Source organism: Grosmannia clavigera (assembly GCF_000143105.1).
Source record: "Grosmannia clavigera kw1407 unplaced genomic scaffold GCSC_132, whole genome shotgun sequence".
Lineage (NCBI taxonomy): Eukaryota > Fungi > Ascomycota > Sordariomycetes > Ophiostomatales > Ophiostomataceae > Leptographium > Leptographium clavigerum.
In genome coordinates, this window is record NW_014040810.1 from 392,121 (window position 1) to 412,317 (window position 20,197).

The following is a 20,197-nucleotide window of genomic DNA, read 5'->3' on the forward strand; positions in this document are numbered from 1 at the left end:
AGCTGTTCTTCTTGTTCAGCCATGTCGCCCCGTACAAAAACCTTTGTTCACCCGGCGGCTTTGCTTTCTCCGAACAGCCCTGGCTCACATCTCTAGCGCCCGTCACTTTTCCACCTCCAACAGGCCAAAGTGCAGACCCTTGCTAAAGTACAGCTCCCAGACTTCAGGGCCGGTCGCCGCAACAACTTCGTCGGGCAGCCGCACCGGACGCCACGTCAGCTTGCCCTTCATGCCACCGCGCCGTGCCGCCTCTTCGTAGATGCTCTTGCGCAGGTGGTAATTGCAGAAGCGGATTGCGGCTGCTTCACTCCCCGTTGGGCTGCCCACGATCTCGGTCTTCCAGCCGGCACCCGAGGCCAGCCGCTCGTAGTAGTTCACCGCGACGCCCCAGTTTTCCGGCTTCTCGCTCTCAAAGTCGCTGGCCATCTTGGCAAACGCATCAATGTCGTCGGTCGCGTGCGGCGTCACGCTCACAAACACGCCTCCCTCGCCCAGGTTGGCCGCGATGCTTGCAAACATGGCCGTCATATCGTCCAGGCTGGCGGCATAGTTGAGCAGCCAAGCGCCCGTGACGAGATCAAACGGCTGGCCCTCGTCGAAAACTGCCCCGAGCCGCTGCGCATCGCCCACCTGGAACTGCAGCCGCTTGTCCTCTGCTGGCCAGCCTTGCTGCGCCGCCGTGATCATGCCCTCGGACAGGTCGATACCCACTACTGAGGCCGCACCCCAGTCCAGTAGTCGGCGCGAGTAGAAACCGGTGCCGCAGGCCAGGTCGAGCACGCGGGCGCCGCTGCCATCAGGCCGTCGAAGACGCGGGGTCACCGCATCCCGGAAGTTGGCCTGCTCGACGAGAGACGCCGGCTGCGTTTTAAAAACCGTAGTGTATTTTGCGCCTATGGCGTCGTACTGGGAACCCATCGTGGTAATACGTTGTTCGGAAGACAAGGAGACGCAAGCTCCTGGTCGTTGCGAGATACATGACGAAAACCAACGGCTTTCCCCGCTTCACAATTCGCCACCAATTACGTGTGAGAGCTGGCATCTGCTGGCAGTTGCAGGTGGACCAGCAGTGCAGTTGGGACCACTATTCTTCTAAAGCATTTCAGCTAGACGTGACGCTCTGCGGAAAAACTTAGAGGATGCCACATCCTCTCTGCTGGCGTGCTGGCGTGTTCATAGTTCATGAACATGTTTTGCAAGAGAGCACAAAGAGGTTTCCTCCTCATCTTGGAACGTCCCGAAATAGTTAGTCCGATGAACCGGAACTCCACCCGAGCCAAGGTTAATCCGTGCCGAGCCCAATAGCCTCCGGGCTACGGGCTAAGCTTTTTTGGAATCCGCTAGAACTACCGGATAAACCATAGCGCCGACCCGGGCAATGCCCCGGTGGGCACGTGCCGAATTTTCCGGCTTTTGATGAAACAATGTTTGCAAAAGACAAGCAGTCTCAGCACGCGAACCGCATCTCCTGCGCATTTCGCGTAACTGGATAGAACTACGACGTATGACTGTCTGCAGGCCAAATCCTTCCTGATTTCACACTAGCCTCGAATGTCACCGTGAACCTCAGTCACTACCGAATAGCACGAGCATACTCGCTCCCTTGAATCGACAAAGCGCGCCATTGAACGAAAGCTGGCCTGTTTTATTCGAAACATCCAGTTGCACAATCATAATACAAGTAGTCTTCCTCATTCTCCTACGACCCGGAAGACCGTTTCAAACGAGGCCAGCTCGCCGAACTCGTGCAACTTCAGAGCCTGGCTACCATTTTATGGCTTGTCGACGAGGGCCGCTTAGGTTCCATGACCACCTGATCCCATTTTGACCAGCTACGACTGGGACATCGACGGTCTCGTACACGACGTCTAGACGTAGACTAGAACTGTGAGGTTGGGCGCATAGCCCAGTGGCTTGTCGGCACCTACTTCACGGGCGGGGTAATATGTCGCACTTATTGTGGTATAAAAACAAGCAGCGGGACTTTACCCACGTTTCTGTGGGCCGCCAAACTGCCCAGTCTCTTAGTAGGCAGCGTAGTCGGAGGCATGATCACGTATGCCCCGATGGGTCCAGAGCAGTCACGTCTTGTACATGACAGGATATCTGATTGGTGAAAAAGAAAGAGGCAGCAAAACTAACCAACATTCATGCCCAGTCCCAAGACAATTCCTATATTCAACACAGAGATACCAGCCTGTCATCCTGTACGGAGCACAGCACGCCTTACACGCTATCTAACCTAACTATGAAAGTGCAAGGCTACAGTTTCAACCCTTTCAAAAGGCGTCTCGAGCATGTATCAGAAGATGCGTACGTACTAGACGTTCAGTGGTTAAACAAAGGAAAGTCCTCGAGCGTACGAGTACCTGAAAACATAACAAGCCTGCGCCTTCACATCATGAAAGCTTGCCCATTCATGATACTAGTCGACCAGCTCGAACTTGCCACCCAAAAATCAATTTCAGTACATGAGTGATACTCGTGTTCTGTACTCTAGAGATCGCCCTGGATTTCATCAATCCTGAACTAGATAGTAGCCACTCCTTAACGTTGAGTCTAAAGATATTCGCTCTCTTGTGCGTTCTAGATCAACATAGAGGCAAGACTCCAGCTGATAGAACAAATCACTGAAAGGCTTCCAAGGCTATTTTCTCTGGCAGCTGATTCCAATAGCAGTCTAATGTGCAGGCGATAATTGACCTGTTCAACTCGTCCAAAAAAAAGCTGGTGCATGGATTTGGCCGGCTCTTACAGGCAACTGGGCTCCGATTCGGGATATAGTCTTTTGTGTGGGTCATTACGTGCTGCAAGTTGGCGAAGGCGTGACAGCCTAATCAGCACGTTCTAGCTGTCAGTGCTTGATATCGACGGGGCAAAGCAGCAATATACCCTGCATAGTAGGATTTCACGACAACGCGTATGGAAACGCCAAGGACTGCAAAATGGCGTGCTTCAATAAATATTCCTAGGTTGTCGTCGTAGAGACGATAAGAACCTGGCAAGCGGACTGGACGTGGACAAAAACGGTATTATTTTGCTCTGCGTTTGATAAATCGAAAGAAGCCAATTGAAAAGACCTTCCATCCCATCTCGTCCATCTATCATGGTTTTTCCAAGGGTTGCGAGGATCTATCGATCTTGTCTGTTCCAGATCATAGTTGTGGGTCTCGTCGCCTTTTGCGAACCTGGCATCTGGACGGCCCTCAACAACCTGGGCGCAGGAGGCAATGCCAGTGTAAGTTTTTTTTCATTTATGAAGATGCCATTACCAAGCTGCCGGCTGACATGCATCACCACTGCACAGCCGCGACTAAACAATGCGGCAAGTGCCCTCACATACGGCCTCATGTCGGTAGGCTGTTTCCTTGCCGGAGGCGTTGCCAACAAGATCACGTCCAAATGGACCCTTGTCATAGGTGCAGCCTTTTACACGCCCTATGCTGCCGGCTTGTATTGCAACAACCGGTACGGAAACGAGTGGTTCCTTCTGCTGGCTGCCGCTCTCTGCGGCATAGGTGCATCTCTGCTCTGGGCGAGCGAGGCCGCTATCGCGGTGGGATACCCAGAGGACGAGAAGCGAGGACTGTGAGTAGCCTCTTGAACTATGCTTTCTGATACAGCTGACTGAACTATGTCTTTATCAGGTACGTTGGCATTTGGATGGGCATCCGGCAGTTGGGACCACTTGTCGGCGGTTCCATCTCCCTTGCTCTCAACGTCAACACAGCACACGCAGGCAAGGTTTCGTATAAAACTTACCAGGGCCTTGTGGCCATCTCGGCCTTGGGGGCACCATTTGCGCTGCTCCTGTCGCAACCCCAGGATGTCATCCGGTCAGATGGTACCAGGATCCCTTACATGAAGACGACCAGTTTTTCCATTGAGGCTCGTGCCATCTGGAAACAGCTACATAACAAGTACATGTTGCTCCTCATTCCTGTCTTTCTTGCTGGGCAGTTCGGCACCACATACCAATCCAACTACTTGACGAGTAAGAGCCATCTTTCCCAGTGCGGCATGTGTGTGGTCGGTAGGGACGTCTCGCTGACTTGAGATCACAGCATATTTCACTGTACGCGCTCGAGCCCTGGCATCGTTCCTGACAGCAGTGGTTGGCCTTACAGCCAACATCTCGACTGGACTGTTTCTGGACTGGAAGCGTATGTCTAGGAAATCTCGGTCTCGCATTGCATACATTGTTGTGCTCCTTTTTGTCACGGCCTCGTGGGCCTGGAATGCGGCGATGCAAGTAGAGATCTTCGCTCTGCCAGAGACGCCCACTCTGGACTTTGGTCACGGCCGGCTGTTCAACTCGTCCTTTGCCGTCTACATTTTCTTCCGATTCTTCTACGAAGCACTGCAGACGTACATCTACTGGCTCATGGCCGAGATCAAAGGTGCACAGGGCGATGGTGATATTGCGAGAACGACGGGCATCTTGCGATCGTGGGAATCGATCGGCAGCACGATTGCTTACGCAGTCGGCACCACCCACTGGGGCAACACCAACCAGATGATCTTGGGCTTTGCGCTCTGGGGAGCCACCATCCCGTTCACGCTGCTCGCCGTCTTTGGCGACTGGAACGTGCCGGCTGCGCTGGCCGAAGAGGCCGAGAGCAGTGGCAGCGAGCAGACACTCGAGACGCAAACTGTTGTTCTGGACCCTGAAGGAAAGGTCTAGCACCCTCACGTGGATGGGGGTCTGCCAGATCAAAGTTGCTCGTGAACAGCGAAACGGAGAAATTGGCGCACAGTCGACAACATTTCATAAAGATAGATTAGAGATAGACAAAATTGGCTTTCTTGTATGTTGAGAAGTGGAAACATACATCCGAAAGGTGTAAGAATTGGCACATGCGAGGTGGCCAAAGGTGCTTGTTTACAGCCAGCATGGCACAAGTTAATACACATACACAGTACGAATTAAGAAGCTAAGATTCTACACGGAAGGTGGGACAATGCACGGGCTACAGAAGCCTCATTCTATAGCCAAAACACCCCCGAGTAGGACAGCTCGGTTGCGAAGGTCAGCAGAAGGGGTGATTTATTCAACGATCGACGAGTAAAAGTATTTCAGGTTGCAGAGGAGAACATTCGATTTGCTAAAATCCCCACCGAGCCCGAAATTATGATGGACAAATGTCGACGAAACAGGTTGTGTAGTGTCGAGATTTAAGGTGACGGTTGAAAAAACGGGGGATGAGATCTGGTACGATTTATGTAAGCCCCATTGAAGATAAGAACTGATCCTACTCTGTGCAATACGGAGTACATAGATCCCTGCTATTGATACTCTTTTGGTGCGCCGTATCGTGGTTGGTCGCCGTATGCCCCCAGTACATTGCAGGATTGGCATCTTACGAATTAATTCCAGGCCCTTGGTGCACTTCCACAAAAGCCTGGGGTCTGTAACATTACACGTCAAAAAGACATTCAGCCACCAGCTTAGCGATAGAAGTCCTGTATGTAGAGTTTCGAGTTCCTGAAATGCCGACGTTCCGAAGATTTGGCACATGCGTTATGCACCTTTGTGGGATTTGTCTATCTAGCTCAAATACATTGCCAAGTACGAGCACAAGCTCCGAAGTCACATGCAAGTACTCTCCATACAGCGGTTTGATTCACTATAGATTCTTTGGTTGGATACGACGGTCGCTGCCGATCTTGACTTGTTTGCATATTTTAGCTTCCTAACTAAGCAATGGCCGATCTTAGTGACAACACAGACGTCTACAGTTTTTCCACGGATCCAGATGTCCCCTTTCAGATCTGCTTGCCAAATGCATTGGCCGACTTGTGGGATATGGGAGCTTTCGGGCTGGTCTTAATACGGAATACTTGTACTGCTCGTTGCAGCATTGACCTCTCACTAAAGGGGGACTTCCTGCAGTAAGCACGCAAGTGGGTCGTTTTGTTTTGGCTTGGGGGGCGCATGGTTGACACTTCTCACAAATGACGCGTACGACAACCGGTTAGTCAGTTCGCAGCTGGCCAGAAAAACGTCTTTAAGACGCCACATAAGATACGTACTCCGTATTACTCCATACTGAAGTTATTGTACCTGTAAAGATCCCGATGCAGTCAGGGATGGAGCCCCTGTTTCCAACCATCGAATACTTGCCGCAATCGTAAGGTGCATGCATCGTACGGCGTACTATGTAGAAGGCACTGCCAGGTAGCATTTGTCTCCCACAATGTACGGCGTAAGGTACCTCTTCACACGCTCTTAATACCTTCCGCATGCTCCGTAGAGGATCAGCCTAACGACGAGGGGAAGTAAAGTGGATTAATGTGTGGATACGGCGCACTTGTACTCCAGGTTCGGCTTTGGCTTAGACCGTCATTCGGGTCCGAAAAGGGAGCTCGCTGCCGCAGTTAAAGTTGCCCTAAAATATTTCATTCCTGACGGTCTAAATACTCCGCCTTTTATGCATAGCTAAAGCTCGATATTCATTCAATCCAGGCATCCTGGCAAGTCCAATTAAACTAGACAAGACAATAAAAGATTGCACCGCCTGTCTCAGCTCTTTTTAGTCGACGTCCTACGGAGTACACCCACGGAGTACTTGTATTTTGCTGATCACCCCTGTCAGCTTATCAGCAGGGGTAAGCCGCAGACCCTTCCGTCGAAGTACTTCCGACGTAAGATAAATCATATTGCTGTGCGCTGGACTATTCTGGGCTTGATAGAGTGTGAGACACGGATGGAATAGTGCTCACTTTTATGGACTAAACAGCTATAGCGTGCCTGATAATGTACCCAGCCAACATGAGAGAAAACACACAGACACGACGTACCTCGTGGATATCTAGCGAAATACGCTCCACACCCTGATGACTGGCAACGGCGACTCGTATGCCAAGACACACTAAACAAAAACAAAGTAAAAAATAGGGGAAAAGTGGCTCAGACAAGGTTCTTGACGCTCTTTTCCTGCTGCTCGTCCACTGTAACAACTACCTGTGTGGTCTTAGTGATGCCATCGCCAACCGGAGTTTCAGTCTGAAGAATGCTCTCGGTCGAGCCCATGCGTCCGCCGACGGTGACGGTTTCGTTGCCTTGCCGGCTAAACAACTCGAAGTCGTTGTCGTCGCAGTGCGACTTGAAGGTGCGTCTGGCACCGCTCGCACCGCTGGCGCCAATGTTGCGAATGTATCCATCGCGTGCGTATGTCTCCCGCGACGATTTGTTACTGCTCCTGCCTGCTAAAATGGTCTTGAACATCGGCTTGAGCGCCGGGAAGCACCCAGCCACCATTGCTGCACAGATCTCGACAGTGGTCCTTTAGTACGAAAGTTAGTACTTATTATGCAGGAAATTAGCCCTCATTCTTGCGTACCAAATTGTAATATCCACACTATCAAACAAGAAGTCGCCGTGTTTGCCGTAGCTTCCGAGAAATGTGATTTTGACAATGCCTGCGATAGTCGCACTGCACCAGTTAGTTGGCCATCGAAGACTGGCCGGACGGCGACACGATCGAGTACTTACAAGATGCCGAGGGACAGAATTGCGGCAACGGCTGCCTTGGTCTTCCAGTTCAGTCGGACCTTCCATAGCATTGGGATCGGAAGTAGCGCAAATATGAGATCGGTGAGAACGGAGACGCCTGTTTATTGGCAGCCCTTGTTAGCCAACTTCGTGCTGTGATAAGTGTAACGACTGCACATCGACATACTCGAGTTGAAGAAAGCAGCAAATTTCAGATTGCCAGACGGGATGCATGACCCCCCAGCGACTGAGGCGTCCCATGTAAACGCCAGCGGTCTGCACTGGAAGAAGACCGTTACTGCCACGTAGTTAGCAGTCGGATAGTCGTGATCCCTGGGCGACATTTGGATGCGGTGCCGACGTACACAAGTTTCCAGTGGCCGAGAGACTAGTGAAGACGATTGTTCCCTTGATAAAGCGGCGGAAAGCAGTCGTGGGGGTCATTCGCAGGAGGAAGAACCCAACGCTGACTTTGGTCAGCAGCAAGCCAAGCAGGCACAAAGGCTGTGTGACAAAGTTGAGGTGCAAGCCCCTCACGATATTCTCGGGCGGATGAATATACTCCTTGTGCCTGCCGCCGCCCAGCTTGACTTCGGGGATGATGACCATCAGTTCGGTAAAGAGGACGGCCTGTGTCGCAAAATGCGTGTCAGCGTCTGTTGGTTCTCCTTGTGTTGCGGCAAGGAGCTTCTGTACATACCACAGCCGCAACCATGCAGTAGTCGTCGCGGCCGACATGTCCAATCATCGTGGCTCGCACCCAGATCCGAAGACTGACCATGACGACAGAGACGCCGACCAGCGTCCCGCAAACAATGAGGATCTGGGGGCCTCTGTTGTAGTCAGGCCGATAAGTGGATGCGGTCATGTCCGCCATAACTGCCGCTCTATTTGCGTGCTTGGAGATGGAAATGGAAATGATGAGCCCTTCTCTGGAGACGCGGGGCCAATTGGGAGCACGGCCAACTTAAGACAAGATCATGCGATCCCTCCTCGTGGCAGGAAGCGTCCTGGCCGATGCAAGCATGGCAACGTGCAGTTACATACGACGTATTCCACCGGTTCAGCCAAACACGTTTTGTCTGCAACCACACCTCAGTTTCAGCATCTGTCATCATTGCTACGACTAGAAGAGCACAATGTAGCTGTATATAGCAGATACAGGGAGGTTCTTTCTCAGCTTTCCGACAAATACGAGCAGGTACACGGAACTGGCGGTCCGAGACATTACTACCTGGCCAGCTCCCCAGCTGCTACGTCGTATAGGCTCTTCTTCGTCACGTATCCACCCGTTCCACGTTAAAAAAGCTGGGCTAGTCCGTACCTACTTAAAACGGGGTACTCCGTACTCCGTAGATAAAAGTCTGTCAGGGGTATGGATCCTGTTCAGCATACGGAGTACAAAATGGACATGTCAGCCCGTGTCGATATGCAGCCGTCCTTTTATGGGACCTGGTGGGGCCTGGCACTACGTATACTACTCTGCTCCGTACGTCGTATAGTGTCTTACCACTGAGCCGTCTACGACGTAAGACCCAAGGCACGAAGACCCCTGCTTGCTGCAACGTGAGGCCAAATCCTTGCCAGCATTGCGCCCGTTTCTATCTTCCTGTCACCCGCGATGCAAGCTGCAAATTTTCGCTTTTAGGTTACGTCCAATCGAGAACTATTGGCAGACAATATTGGAAATGCTTCATTAGCAGACCGGCTTGCCTAAATCGAGACTTGGTTCTGCTTTCCCCCTGCATCTGCCTCGTGGCAACCGCCAATCTTTTTTGCTGGTTAAAAAGGTATCTTTCCTGCCCAGTTTTGGCCTTCCTCTCTCGACAACTTACGTGCTTTCTTCTTCCCGTAGCATGCACACTTTGCCACGTGCAGCATACCCACGTTCTCCTTCCTCGTCTCGCCGCCCCCACTGTTCCACCAGCATGAAGCTTGCATCCACCTTTGTTGCGGCTGCCGTATGGGCCTCCGTGTCTGTGGCCGCACCGTCGGTTTCACCGCTGAGCACCCGCGATCTAGCCGCAGACGAGGTCACCGTTCTGTCTCTGATTTCCAACATCACGGCACAGTTCTCCCGTCAGGTTGCGGCCAAGAAACCTGGCTGTGGCTGCACGGCCGACAAGGTCGCCTACCGCCGTGAATAGTACGTGTCTTGTCTGCTCAATCGAAAACTGGCCTACCGTTGCTGACATCATCACAGTGGCAAGTTCACTAGGCAAGAAAAACTCGACTACATCAGCGCCGTCAAGTGTCTCCAAGGGCTGCCGCCGCGGACGCCAGCCAACGTCTCTGCGGGTGCCAAATCTCGTGTGAGCTGTCTTACCATTTTGCACGACTTGTGAGCTAGCTAACTCAGTATCAAAACAGTTTGACGACTTTGTTGCCGTTCATATCCAGCAGACTCTGACTATCCACTACACGGGCAACTTCATGCCCTGGCACCGGTGGTTTGTGCACACGTATGAAACTGCACTACGCGACGAGTGCGGCTACACTGGATACCAGCCTGTAAGCACAGCTTGCCCCTTTCCACTTGTTTCTTTTGAAGCACCCATCTGATCAGGTAAGTACTGGGACTGGCCTCTCTATGCTTCGGCACCCGAGGACTCTCCCATCTTCGACGGTAGCGACACCAGCATTGGTGGCAACGGAGACTACATTGTGCATGATGGCCCCGTTATCACGCCTCCTTCTGGTGTTAGCGGCGGTGACATTCAGCTTCCTGCTGGTACTGGCGGCAGCTATGTGACCACTGGTGCTTTTGCAAACATGACCGTGAACCTCGGCCCTGTTGGTGGTCTCCTTGGTGTGGCTTCTGGTCCGGATGGCGGACTTGGCTACAACCCTCGCAGGCTCAAGCGTGACCTTGGTGGTGCTATGAACACCAGATACGCCAACTACACCACCGTGCTCAGTGAGTTTTATAAATCATGCGCAGATTACACATTTTACGCTTACTAACTATAATAGACCTTCTTACCTCTCCTGACATCTCGGCGTATCGTCATATTTCTGAGGGCATCCCTTACACCGTTGAGATTGGTCCTCACGGCGGCATCCACTACACCATCGGGTACGTATGCCAGAAGAGAATCTCTGCTTTTTCGCTGACTAATAAATACATGGTAGTGGCGACCCAGGTGGTGATCTCTTCACGTCCCCTGGTGACCCTGCCTTCTGGTTCCACCACAGTATGATGGACCGTGTGTGGTCGCTCTGGTAAGTTAGCGAGCACAGCTCTTATCACGATAGCATCAGTCTGACCTTAAACCGCATAGGCAAACGATCGACCCCGCTCACAAGTCCGACCTCAACGCGACCAACTATGGACACATTACATGGGCCAATGACCCTGAGTCTCGCTATACTAGCCTTGACGATGTCATTGATCTGGGATACGCTGGGCCGAACATCACGATCCGGGAGGTTATGGATACAACTGCAGGTCCTTTATGCTATTTCTACGAATAGAGTGGTTTTGCTTCGACAACATTGCCTTGAATACGTCAAGTTTCAGTGTACAAACTTTAGTAACAAGCGTTAGATTCATTTGATACACCCATTTTCAGGGCAGCCTCTTACATGCACCAAAGCATATTTTTCCCGTAGTCTCGTCACTTCTTGGGATGCCTAGTTGAAATGTATCTCTCTGCAACAGACCGAATCAAGGAGTTATTACTCTTCAAGTACCTAGCTTATGTCTCCCGCCATGAGTCCTGGTGTTTCTACCAACAAAGCGTAGATAGGCGCTTTTGGTCACTGGGTACGAAGCTTACGTCCTATATCGGCAACTGTCTGTAAAGTGGCCCTCGTGTTGGCATACAAGGCACCATGCTTCGTCATGCGAGTGGGCAAACGGGCACTCTTTGGTGATGTGTGGGAAGGTCTTTTTGCACTCCTTCGTTTTCCACTTGACCAAATTAATACTAGAGCCTGAGTAAGTCAGAAACAGGTTTCGCTCCGTGTTCGTGTGCTGATAACCGCACGAGCCGGCCTTTTTGCAACGGATGCCGCTAATACATTTCTGGGTGCGCAGAATGCGACGATAGTAGCTCTTCGTGTCCGACCGTTCCACTGTCGTCCAGCCCGTAGAGTCATCAGTGTTGTTGGCATCCTGTCTCCCTTCATCCTCCCCAAGTCGATCCTTGCTCTGGTCAGGCACGGTAGTGCCAGTTGTTTCTTTTTCCCTGGATTTGACACCGAGCGCCCCCGAACAAGTAATATCATCTAGTGGCGAATACATGTTGCTGGTTTTCGTGACTGGCACGTCTAACTGGAAACGGCTAGAGTACTCTGGCCATGACATGACCATGAACTGATCCTTAAATAGCTTCCGCACCTCTTGGACGACAATATCCATGTTAGTGACCATGGGGAACTCTACAAACATTTCCGTCTTCGTTTCGGATTGCGTAGTGTAGAACAAGCGGCCCAGAGTGATCAGCTTTTCACAGACGCAAGACTCGACGTCATCCCCGTCTAGCATAATAATGTTGCATAGCACGACTGATTTAAACGATTCAGAGTTCTTCTGCCGGGTCGAGCGGAAATTGGTAAATGAAATATTGTCGAATATCCAGTCGAGATGCTTCACGGTGAGCAGCTTTTCGTTCTCGGCCTGGAGACGGTAGTAGTCTTTTGATATTCCCGAACTCCAGGCCCAAAGCTCGACATGGATGTTGTATGCCAACACCTTCTTGACGGGCGGAATCATATCGCGATCTCCGGTGATGGCGATGAACGTCGTCTGCGCCTTTTTCGATCTGGATATGCAATCAAACTTGGCCATGACGCTGATTTCGGTGGCCTCGGAGCTCATGTCCACCGACATGGCCGTGTCGACCTCCTTTTCCTTGCCATTGGAACGATCATAGATCTTGGTCAGGAACTGGCTCTTCTTGAAAACGTTCCACACTGAATCGTTAGGTGGCGGGCGCGAGCCATAAAGATACGAAGGGCCCTGACTGCGGCCGTTGAGGATCACACGAATCAACTTTCCGACGTCGATTCGAAGACGGGGATCACGGTCACTGTCGCTCAAACCTGGCACGTGGTTGTCGCGCACGGCAGCGAACTTTTGGGCTTCGATCCAAATGTTGGAGTCATCGACAAAGAACATGCAAGTTTCAGCTGCGTCTTTGTTCATCCTGAAAATTGTTTTCTCGACCCAGAAAGCGACAGAGTGCAGAGGGTTGATGGGCAGAGGATACGTCGAGCTTCCGCCCGATGGCCATGCCGCAATATATATACGTGAAATGTGCACTTCGACCGCTGCCCGACGACTCTAGGATGCCCGAAAGCCAGTCTAGGCAACCAGATGATGCGGTCTAGTCAGCCTATCAGGGCGTCTGATAATGGAAATTGTCTGCGTGTCTGGTGATCATTTGCATGCATGCCCGGGAACCATACGGGCAACTGACAGCTTGGGCAATCGTCTGCCTTACTAGTAAGCGCCTATTGGCTTCTTGACTGGCTGGCAGCCCCCCCAGTGACTTTGCGATGATTTTGCCGTTGCCCCGCAGCAATCGGCATCTTGTGTCGAAGCAGACTTCAAGGCCAGCGTCGGGAAGCGAGCAGAAAAACTCTTCAATATATGGTTATACAGTTATGTTCTTTCGTGCGGGTATAATGCCCTTCTCGGACATATTTACATGAAACAAGGCCTCACGGCCATATGCTCGTGACAAACGAGTCAATATATGGGTAGTCAGCCATCATCCCCATAATCACGCTGTACTCGTCTCGCAACAAATCCGAACCCTCGTTTGCATAATGGGCGTATTTGCTCAGTTCGTGCCTCCGCAGAGCAACGTTCCAAGGGAAGCTGGAGTGCGCCACACCCATAAACGCGCTCGACTTGAACATGACCATAAAGTCCACCAGAGCCTGCTGGTCGAACGTCATGCTGTCCAACCGCTGGCGGTCCAGTTCCTCCAGTAGGTCCTGCTTTGTCACAACCGTCACATTTTTCTGCTCGTGGCCTGGATCTACCGCAAGACGCCGGTTGAGGTAGTCGGCAAAAAGCCGCACCACGGTCTGGTTTCCTGACGCGACGTACACTACGCTGAGACCCGTGCGCCTTAGATTGCGGTATTGCTCGTCGAACTGGTCTTCCATGCGTGAGAAACGCCACTCGTCAGGCGGCCAGGCCCAGATGGCGTCGGACTCGAGCCGCAGGTGTGCGCTGTAGTACGCGTCAGGGTGAATAACATCGGCCGGGTTGATGGGCAGTGCGAACCGCTGCTTGAGCCTGAAAAGTACTTTTTCAGCCAGGGCGCGAGTGTCGTTGCGGAAAGACAGGACCTTGCCAAACTCGTGCACAAAAGCGTCGCCGTCGTTGCGCACGGGATACTCGAGAAAAGACTGTTCCATCTGGATGTGCACCGGTCTTTCGCTTTGGATCTGCACAGACTGCCGAACGAGCCAATCGTCAAAGAAACGGCGCCATGCACGGGGATACTGCAGCCCTTCAGGGGGATGGTCGGGCTCGAACTGGTCGCCCAGCAGAGGCAGAGGTTCCCCCTGCCGCTGGTCGTAAAACGGAAATTCCTCGGCACGGTCGTACAGGCGCATGCCGGGACAGCCCTCGGTCAGGTGCCGGACAAAGGCTTTGCGGTCCAGCATGTACTCCATGGGCATCTCGGTGGCCGTCTCGATGTCGGCCAGGTTTTTTGCGTTGCGCAGTGCCATTGATGGGATCACCAGCGCACCGCCGCCGTGTATAGCATATCGTATGCATTTCAGCATCTGATTCCGAAGCATGCCGATGCCGCCGTGTTGACCCTCACAGGTGAAGAGGAGGCCTGGCCTGAAGTGCGTGCGTGCACATACTTCTTGGATCGGACCGTAGTCGATTGGTGCTGGGAACTCGACCTTCAGGGCCTGTTGCACGAACAAGCTCTCTTCCGACAGCCTCTCGGGCACGTAGATTAGTGACAGGACAGCATCGCGAAGTCCAAATATTCGAAAGCTCCAGGCAAAAAGAAAAGCGATAGCCAGAGGAACGGCTACCCGTAACCTTTCCCGTAATCGATCATCGGCCAGCAACATCTTGTTTTTTTTTTTTGTTTCTTCAAAAGAAGAAAGTTTCTTCAAAAGAAGAAAGCAAAGAAGATGAAAAGAAGACAAAGAGCAATAAATCTAAGCCAGCGAATCTAAGATCGGTTCCATCCCAGTTGCTTCCTGGTTGACGCGCTAGGGCTCGGCGGAAGTGTCAAGTTTCAGCCCAGTTTCAAACATCGTCTCGATGCCGCCCACTATTTTGGCGTCTTCAGCCATTTCTGACACAAACGTGCTGCACCCTGTACTCCGTACTCCGTGCTCCGTACATCAGACCCAATCCCAGCCGAAGCGAGCACGGGCTTTCTTCATTTCATAAAAAGAATTGTGATAAGATTTTTCTTCAATGAATTTACCTTTGCCCCCCTTCCTGTGGAAAACGAGGACACTTAAATCACTAGATAAGACTTAGCCCTGATCTGCACGCGCACATCGCACGCAGTCTGGTCCTCCAGTCAAACTACCTACGAAATATCATCAATAGAACTTCTGAGGGCCTTGGGGCTTACTACAATATGTGCAATGAATCCGGACGCATATCTTACAGAAATCACCGTACGGGTCTTACGCTAGTATTACGCGAAGGCATTACTTTTGCGTTACAGGCTAGCGGTAGCAACATCCCTACGAGGGCTTTTAAGCTTATCGCTTTAAAGATGAAGCCTGGCAGTACGGATATCATCGGAGTAAACAAGATCGCCGAATCAGCACGGAGCTGCAAGCCAGTCTTCAATCGACGCCCTCAAGGAAAACCTTGCTCCGGCAAGAGGATTGACACCTCAGAGTGGAATATAGTTAAATAACAGCATTGTTTCGTAATCATTACTTGAAACCTAATCTTGAGGACTGAGCTCGTCCTGGCAACCGTGACGAATCTGCTCGCAAACAGGTTCGAGTAAATGAGTATCCAGCGTGCAATGGCAGAGATGGAGAGGAAGAACCTACTGTAGCGTCGGCACGTTGACGTACGTCAATATTGATGCCAAGTCGCGCGTTGTCCTAGAGGTAGCACGCTGCACGCCAAAAATTGGCGCCGTAGACGGCCGGCGATTAAAGTGCCCGGTATTGCCTAATGACATGTAGCGTTCGTGATCTGAGTCTAGGATGGCATCACTAGCGGGGAAAACCCGCAGACGCCGTGTACATAAGACGGAGAGGTCCACATGCATCCCAGTCCAACGCAGTAACAAGACAAACCAGGCCCTTCGGTCAACTTCATACCATCAACAAAAATGGCAACTTCCGTTTACAACGTGGGGATACAGTCTCTCCGGTTCGACGAAAACTTTAAGTCGGTCGCTTTCGAGTCCTTTGCGCTACCAGCCAGCAATCAGCGTAACTTAGGAGCACCTCATTTAAATGACACAGTAATACCCCTCGCCCTGAAGCCATCTGCCCATGACAAGGCCCAAGTGGACCTTGATGCCGTCATAGAAAGCATCGAGCGTCTCCAGGCCCGATACAGCACTCTGACTAATCTGCTGGTCCGTCATGGAACCCTGCTCTTTCGCGATCTACCCATCCACAACGCCCACGAATTCAGCAGATTTGCATATGCGTTTGGGTATAAGCCCCATGAAATCATCGGCATCGTCGTTGACCGACCGTTGCTAGCACCCAATGTGGCGCCAGCAAATGAGTCGCCCAAGGAAGTCCTAATCTACAACCACAACGAGTCTCCCCAGGTTCCCCATGCACCAGGGTATATCTTCTTCTACAGCCACCGAGCCCCGGAATATGGCGGCGAAACCCCCATCTCCTCATCACTTGAGCTGTTTGCCCGAGCACAGGACGAAATTCCCGAATTTATCTCTGCGATTGCCGACAAAGGCGTCTTGAGCAAAGTAACCTACAAGCAAGAGCAGCAATATGCTGGCGGGTCAACTATAAAACAGGCCTTTGGAAAAGAAATCAAGGACAGTGATGACGAAGCTACGAAGCGTGCAAAGATCGAGACCCAGATTTCCCGCTACAATAGGGGTAGATTCACGACATGGGAGTGGACTGAGGACGGCTCCATTATCGTTACACACCGGCTGCCGGCCATCCGCACGCAACCGCAGACGAACCTGCCCACACTGTTCACTGCACTCGCGGCTCTATACAAGAACTCGGCGGCCAACAAAAGCCTTGGAAGGAGGTACAATAACGAACAGCTCTTTGGCGACGGCACTCCCAATCCGGAGAAGTACCTGGCTCATCTGGCCAAGATCACAGATGAAATCCGCGTCTTGCACAAGTGGCAGGGGGGCAACGTGCTGGTCTACGATAATACAATTGCCCAGCATGGCCGTGAGCCTTGGGAGGGTGAGCAAAGTGACCGGGTCGTGCTGGCTAGCCTGTTCGATGGGGAAGAGGTCCCTGGTGCATATGGGACACAAGAGTGGGCTCAAGTGGTTCGGGTCCTCAACGATTAAAGAGGTGGGTGGAATTGATGCTAATAATTGTGTATAAATTGTGTTGAAGCACGTGTACGACTCCCTTATTTGAATATGCTCCCGTGTTCTTGTAGGATAATAAGCTAATGCGTGGTCCTTCCTTGCTATGCCTGATGACAAAGTGCTACAAGCCGGCAGCCATTGCCCAGAGCAGCACACCCTCTCCACCCTGCTCTACCCAGCCTTCAGCATTGATTATACCCTCGCCTATCCTAACTTCCTCTAGGACCCTAAAGCCAAAGTAGATGTAGATGTCTCTAGCATGCGTACTGGTGGCCTCCAAGTAGACCGGAAACCCTTCCTCTAGGGCCTTTCTCACATATGGCTCGATGAGAGTCCTGATGGCACCTGAGAAGCTCAGATGCATGAGAAAGTTGTTTGGGCGGGAAAGAGTGTGGATGTAATTACCTTTGTCTAAGCGGCCTGGAGCGCGTGCTATCAGATTGAGATACCAGTGCAGTCGATCGCCAAGATATTGCTTTTTAATCTGGCCAAATTTATCCAGGTACTCAACAGCTCCCTCTGGAATGGGCAGACGGGGTGCAGCTTTCTTAATACCCGGCGGTAGCCTGGTACGAGATAAGAATATGAAGGAGTGTTCCTCTAAGCGTTATCGTGATTCATTTCACAACTAGAGTCACTCACCACACCGCGACAGCCGCCCAGTTATAGCTCTGGAGCAGAAGTCCGCCCCCCTCAAACCGCGATCTCATCGTCGCCAACCAGTTCTCTTCCTGAAAACCCGGCGTGTGCAATTTTGGATGGCCCGGATGAGACTCGCTACCCATGAGGACGTATCGATGGAGCGGGTCGTCGGAAAAAGAGACCGAAATCACCTGCGCAAACATGACAAGGTCTGCTTCATCCTTGACGGGCACAGCATCGGGGCGGTTATCGTTCGGCGCCATCTTGAAATTCCGTATTTGATGCGGGCACAAGTAAGATGACCCGCCCGCTTTCGCAAACTGAGAATTTATGGAGCTTTACAGGGTGAGAGGGTTCCTGCTTACTAATCAACCCGAATACTTTACATGACGCATAATGATTCATACTCTCGTAAATCAACAACCTCCAGTTTCTAGTATCTAACTCGGTTCATATAAAATCGTGATCGGTACTGAGATTTTTGAAGGGACTGCCTGATAGATAGTTGATCACAGCAATACCGTCCTAAGCGAGCTCGCAACAGTTTCAAAAGAGTAGCCAAGTGATTCATCGCTCAAGCGGCTCGATTTCCATCCACAGTCGTGATTTCACGAGGCGATCCATCTGATGAGCCAGTCAAGGACTTGAAAGAATTATGCGATCAGAGTTTCAGTCGTGTCATATTGGGCCTATGTCTATCCAATTATCATCTCTCAAATAAGTTGACGGTATACGAATTAACGACCTTGCTGTATTTTACCTGCCATTATTGCCCGCTGGAAGTACTATCATCTGCTGTGAAACTCCTTGAAAGGGACATGCATGATGGCCAAAGACTTGGCCGGATTTTTGTAATGAGCTGCAATTAGGACAACTTGTAACCTTTATGTAGCTTCACTCGATAAATAAGAAGTTTAAAGATCTACCTTCACATGCGACTTGTAAGTACATATTGTAGTCTTTCATCACCAATTGATGTAGATAATGATCATATATTCATAGACGTTCTCCGAAACTGACTTTGTAAAATTTCTAATTAGTTAAATATGCGTTGGTGCGATTTTCCTTCCTTCGTTAATAAGCTCGCTTCGTCAGTATCGGCGACCGAGTGTCGCTGCCTTTTGAGCCACTGTTCATCAGACCGGCACCAATCCTAGGGAAACCTAATTGTGTCTACCAAATAGCTTGTCGTCCCGGCTGTTTCTACAACGGGTAAGCAAACACGGTTCAGACCATATGTTCCGAGAAGCAACAACTGCAGAAGCAGGGGAAAACAGGCCGACTTCTGATTGTCTGTATACGGGAAGCACCGTGCTCTCGCCAGTTGCGTTGTGGTTCACTGGTTGACAGTTTGCAAAACTTCCGACTTCGGATGATGCAATCGTATAATGGTTGGAACCAAGGCGTTATGGACATACTGTATAATGTGCTGTCTTTGTAGATACCAGGAAGAGGCAAGGCTGGCATAGATATTCGGGGGTTTCCGTCAGACAGTCGTATAATTATGCTAGTTAGGTCCTTTGAAGAAATTAGCAGAAAGTTAGCGCGCACGAGAATAGGGAGTGAAACATGTTTTTTTATTCATGTACTGTAGAGGCACGTTACATGTTTGAGCTAACGCACTTGACACCTGAACGCAGAACTGCATCAAGACAGACGAGACACCATTGCAAGAAAGCTCTAAGAAAGAGGCAGAGTTAGGTTCGTAGCTACGCGGTTTTTTTGCAGGCAGCTGATGTAAGATACAAGAAGTTACGAAAATATGAAAGTGGCGTCAGAAACAGCACGGAGACGACACCTTTTGTTGCTATGTTTACACCGTACAGTGGGTAACCATTCCCGTGATCGGGACCGCAGTTCCAGGTGCCCCTTTTGGCTTTGAAGGCTTTTGAGATGATAAATCTAGCTAGACATGAAAGGAGACATGTAAGGAAAGATATGCAGTCTCCGTATCGAGACCGCATCAAATTTGCATTGCGAGTGTGAGAAAGGAAGAAGGCAGCCCATACTAGACCGGGATGCTTAACAAGGTTGAAGACTACAACCCTGGAGGTCAGGGCTTGGACCTGCCTAGCACGGATTGGGTGGCTTTGATCGCACTCCATATCTGTTCGAGCAAATGTACGCGTTGTCATTGGTAGGTATACGTTGCCCGTACTTACTAGCTGGCGGGCCACTTCCCCGGGTTTAAACACAGGATACAAACAGCCCCATAACAGCACTGCAGCTCCCACCCACTTTTTCGGCGGCCGTCTCTGCTATCACAGTACTATGTACGGAGTATATACGGAGTACTGCAGGTGTGCACAATTCGTATGTAGTAAATAGGCCGCCACTAACATAACATATGCGAAAGGGTCATGCTCCCCGAAATATTGTGGTTTTTATCAAGCCCCTTTCTTTTATCCTATTCGTCCTAGTAATTGTGATTGCACATACTCCGCCACTACTGACTTCTACCGTATCTGCGGCTGGGCCCCCTTACTCACCACCTCTGCTGCAATACCAGTTTGGGCGAACATGGCAAGCAATGACGAGGTGTGCGCCTATCCGGGAC

The 20,197-nt window shown here is 51.1% G+C and overlaps 8 protein-coding genes across 8 annotated transcripts; 3 read left to right on the forward strand and 5 right to left on the reverse strand.

Annotated features, from left to right (window-relative positions):
• Positions 1-102: 102 nt before the first annotated feature.
• CMQ_5336 (methyltransferase type 11) lies at positions 103-918 on the reverse strand (the record flags this gene model as incomplete). The annotated part of the gene is made up of 1 exon (XM_014319081.1): positions 103-918. One exon carries the CDS (start codon positions 916-918, stop codon positions 103-105), a length of 816 nt encoding a protein of 271 aa, XP_014174556.1.
• A 2,188-nt stretch (positions 919-3,106) lies between these two features.
• On the forward strand, positions 3,107-4,684 carry CMQ_5135 (duf895 domain protein membrane protein; the record flags this gene model as incomplete). The annotated part of the gene is made up of 4 exons (XM_014318880.1): positions 3,107-3,238; positions 3,308-3,588; positions 3,648-3,994; positions 4,065-4,684. The coding sequence occupies 4 exons, from the start codon at positions 3,107-3,109 to the stop codon at positions 4,682-4,684; spliced, it is 1,380 nt and encodes a 459-aa protein (XP_014174355.1).
• A 2,226-nt stretch (positions 4,685-6,910) lies between these two features.
• On the reverse strand, positions 6,911-8,372 carry CMQ_5101 (uncharacterized protein; the record flags this gene model as incomplete). Its single annotated transcript, XM_014318846.1, has 6 exons — positions 6,911-7,286; positions 7,344-7,436; positions 7,496-7,613; positions 7,683-7,793; positions 7,861-8,125; positions 8,196-8,372. 6 exons carry the CDS (start codon positions 8,370-8,372, stop codon positions 6,911-6,913), a joined length of 1,140 nt encoding a protein of 379 aa, XP_014174321.1.
• A 1,051-nt stretch (positions 8,373-9,423) lies between these two features.
• CMQ_5240 (tyrosinase central domain containing protein) lies at positions 9,424-10,969 on the forward strand (the record flags this gene model as incomplete). Its single annotated transcript, XM_014318985.1, has 7 exons — positions 9,424-9,641; positions 9,699-9,807; positions 9,866-10,006; positions 10,067-10,412; positions 10,469-10,571; positions 10,628-10,717; positions 10,777-10,969. 7 exons carry the CDS (start codon positions 9,424-9,426, stop codon positions 10,967-10,969), a joined length of 1,200 nt encoding a protein of 399 aa, XP_014174460.1.
• Positions 10,970-11,270: 301 nt separating this feature from the next.
• On the reverse strand, positions 11,271-12,644 carry CMQ_5284 (uncharacterized protein; the record flags this gene model as incomplete). Its single annotated transcript, XM_014319029.1, has 1 exon — positions 11,271-12,644. One exon carries the CDS (start codon positions 12,642-12,644, stop codon positions 11,271-11,273), a length of 1,374 nt encoding a protein of 457 aa, XP_014174504.1.
• A 518-nt stretch (positions 12,645-13,162) lies between these two features.
• CMQ_5221 (uncharacterized protein) lies at positions 13,163-14,548 on the reverse strand (the record flags this gene model as incomplete). Its single annotated transcript, XM_014318966.1, has 1 exon — positions 13,163-14,548. The coding sequence occupies one exon, from the start codon at positions 14,546-14,548 to the stop codon at positions 13,163-13,165; it is 1,386 nt and encodes a 461-aa protein (XP_014174441.1).
• A 1,241-nt stretch (positions 14,549-15,789) lies between these two features.
• CMQ_5299 (taud/tfda taurine catabolism dioxygenase) lies at positions 15,790-16,974 on the forward strand (the record flags this gene model as incomplete). The annotated part of the gene is made up of 1 exon (XM_014319044.1): positions 15,790-16,974. The coding sequence occupies one exon, from the start codon at positions 15,790-15,792 to the stop codon at positions 16,972-16,974; it is 1,185 nt and encodes a 394-aa protein (XP_014174519.1).
• Positions 16,975-17,119: 145 nt separating this feature from the next.
• On the reverse strand, positions 17,120-17,903 carry CMQ_5170 (uncharacterized protein; the record flags this gene model as incomplete). Its single annotated transcript, XM_014318915.1, has 2 exons — positions 17,120-17,564; positions 17,641-17,903. 2 exons carry the CDS (start codon positions 17,901-17,903, stop codon positions 17,120-17,122), a joined length of 708 nt encoding a protein of 235 aa, XP_014174390.1.
• Positions 17,904-20,197: the final 2,294 nt, after the last annotated feature.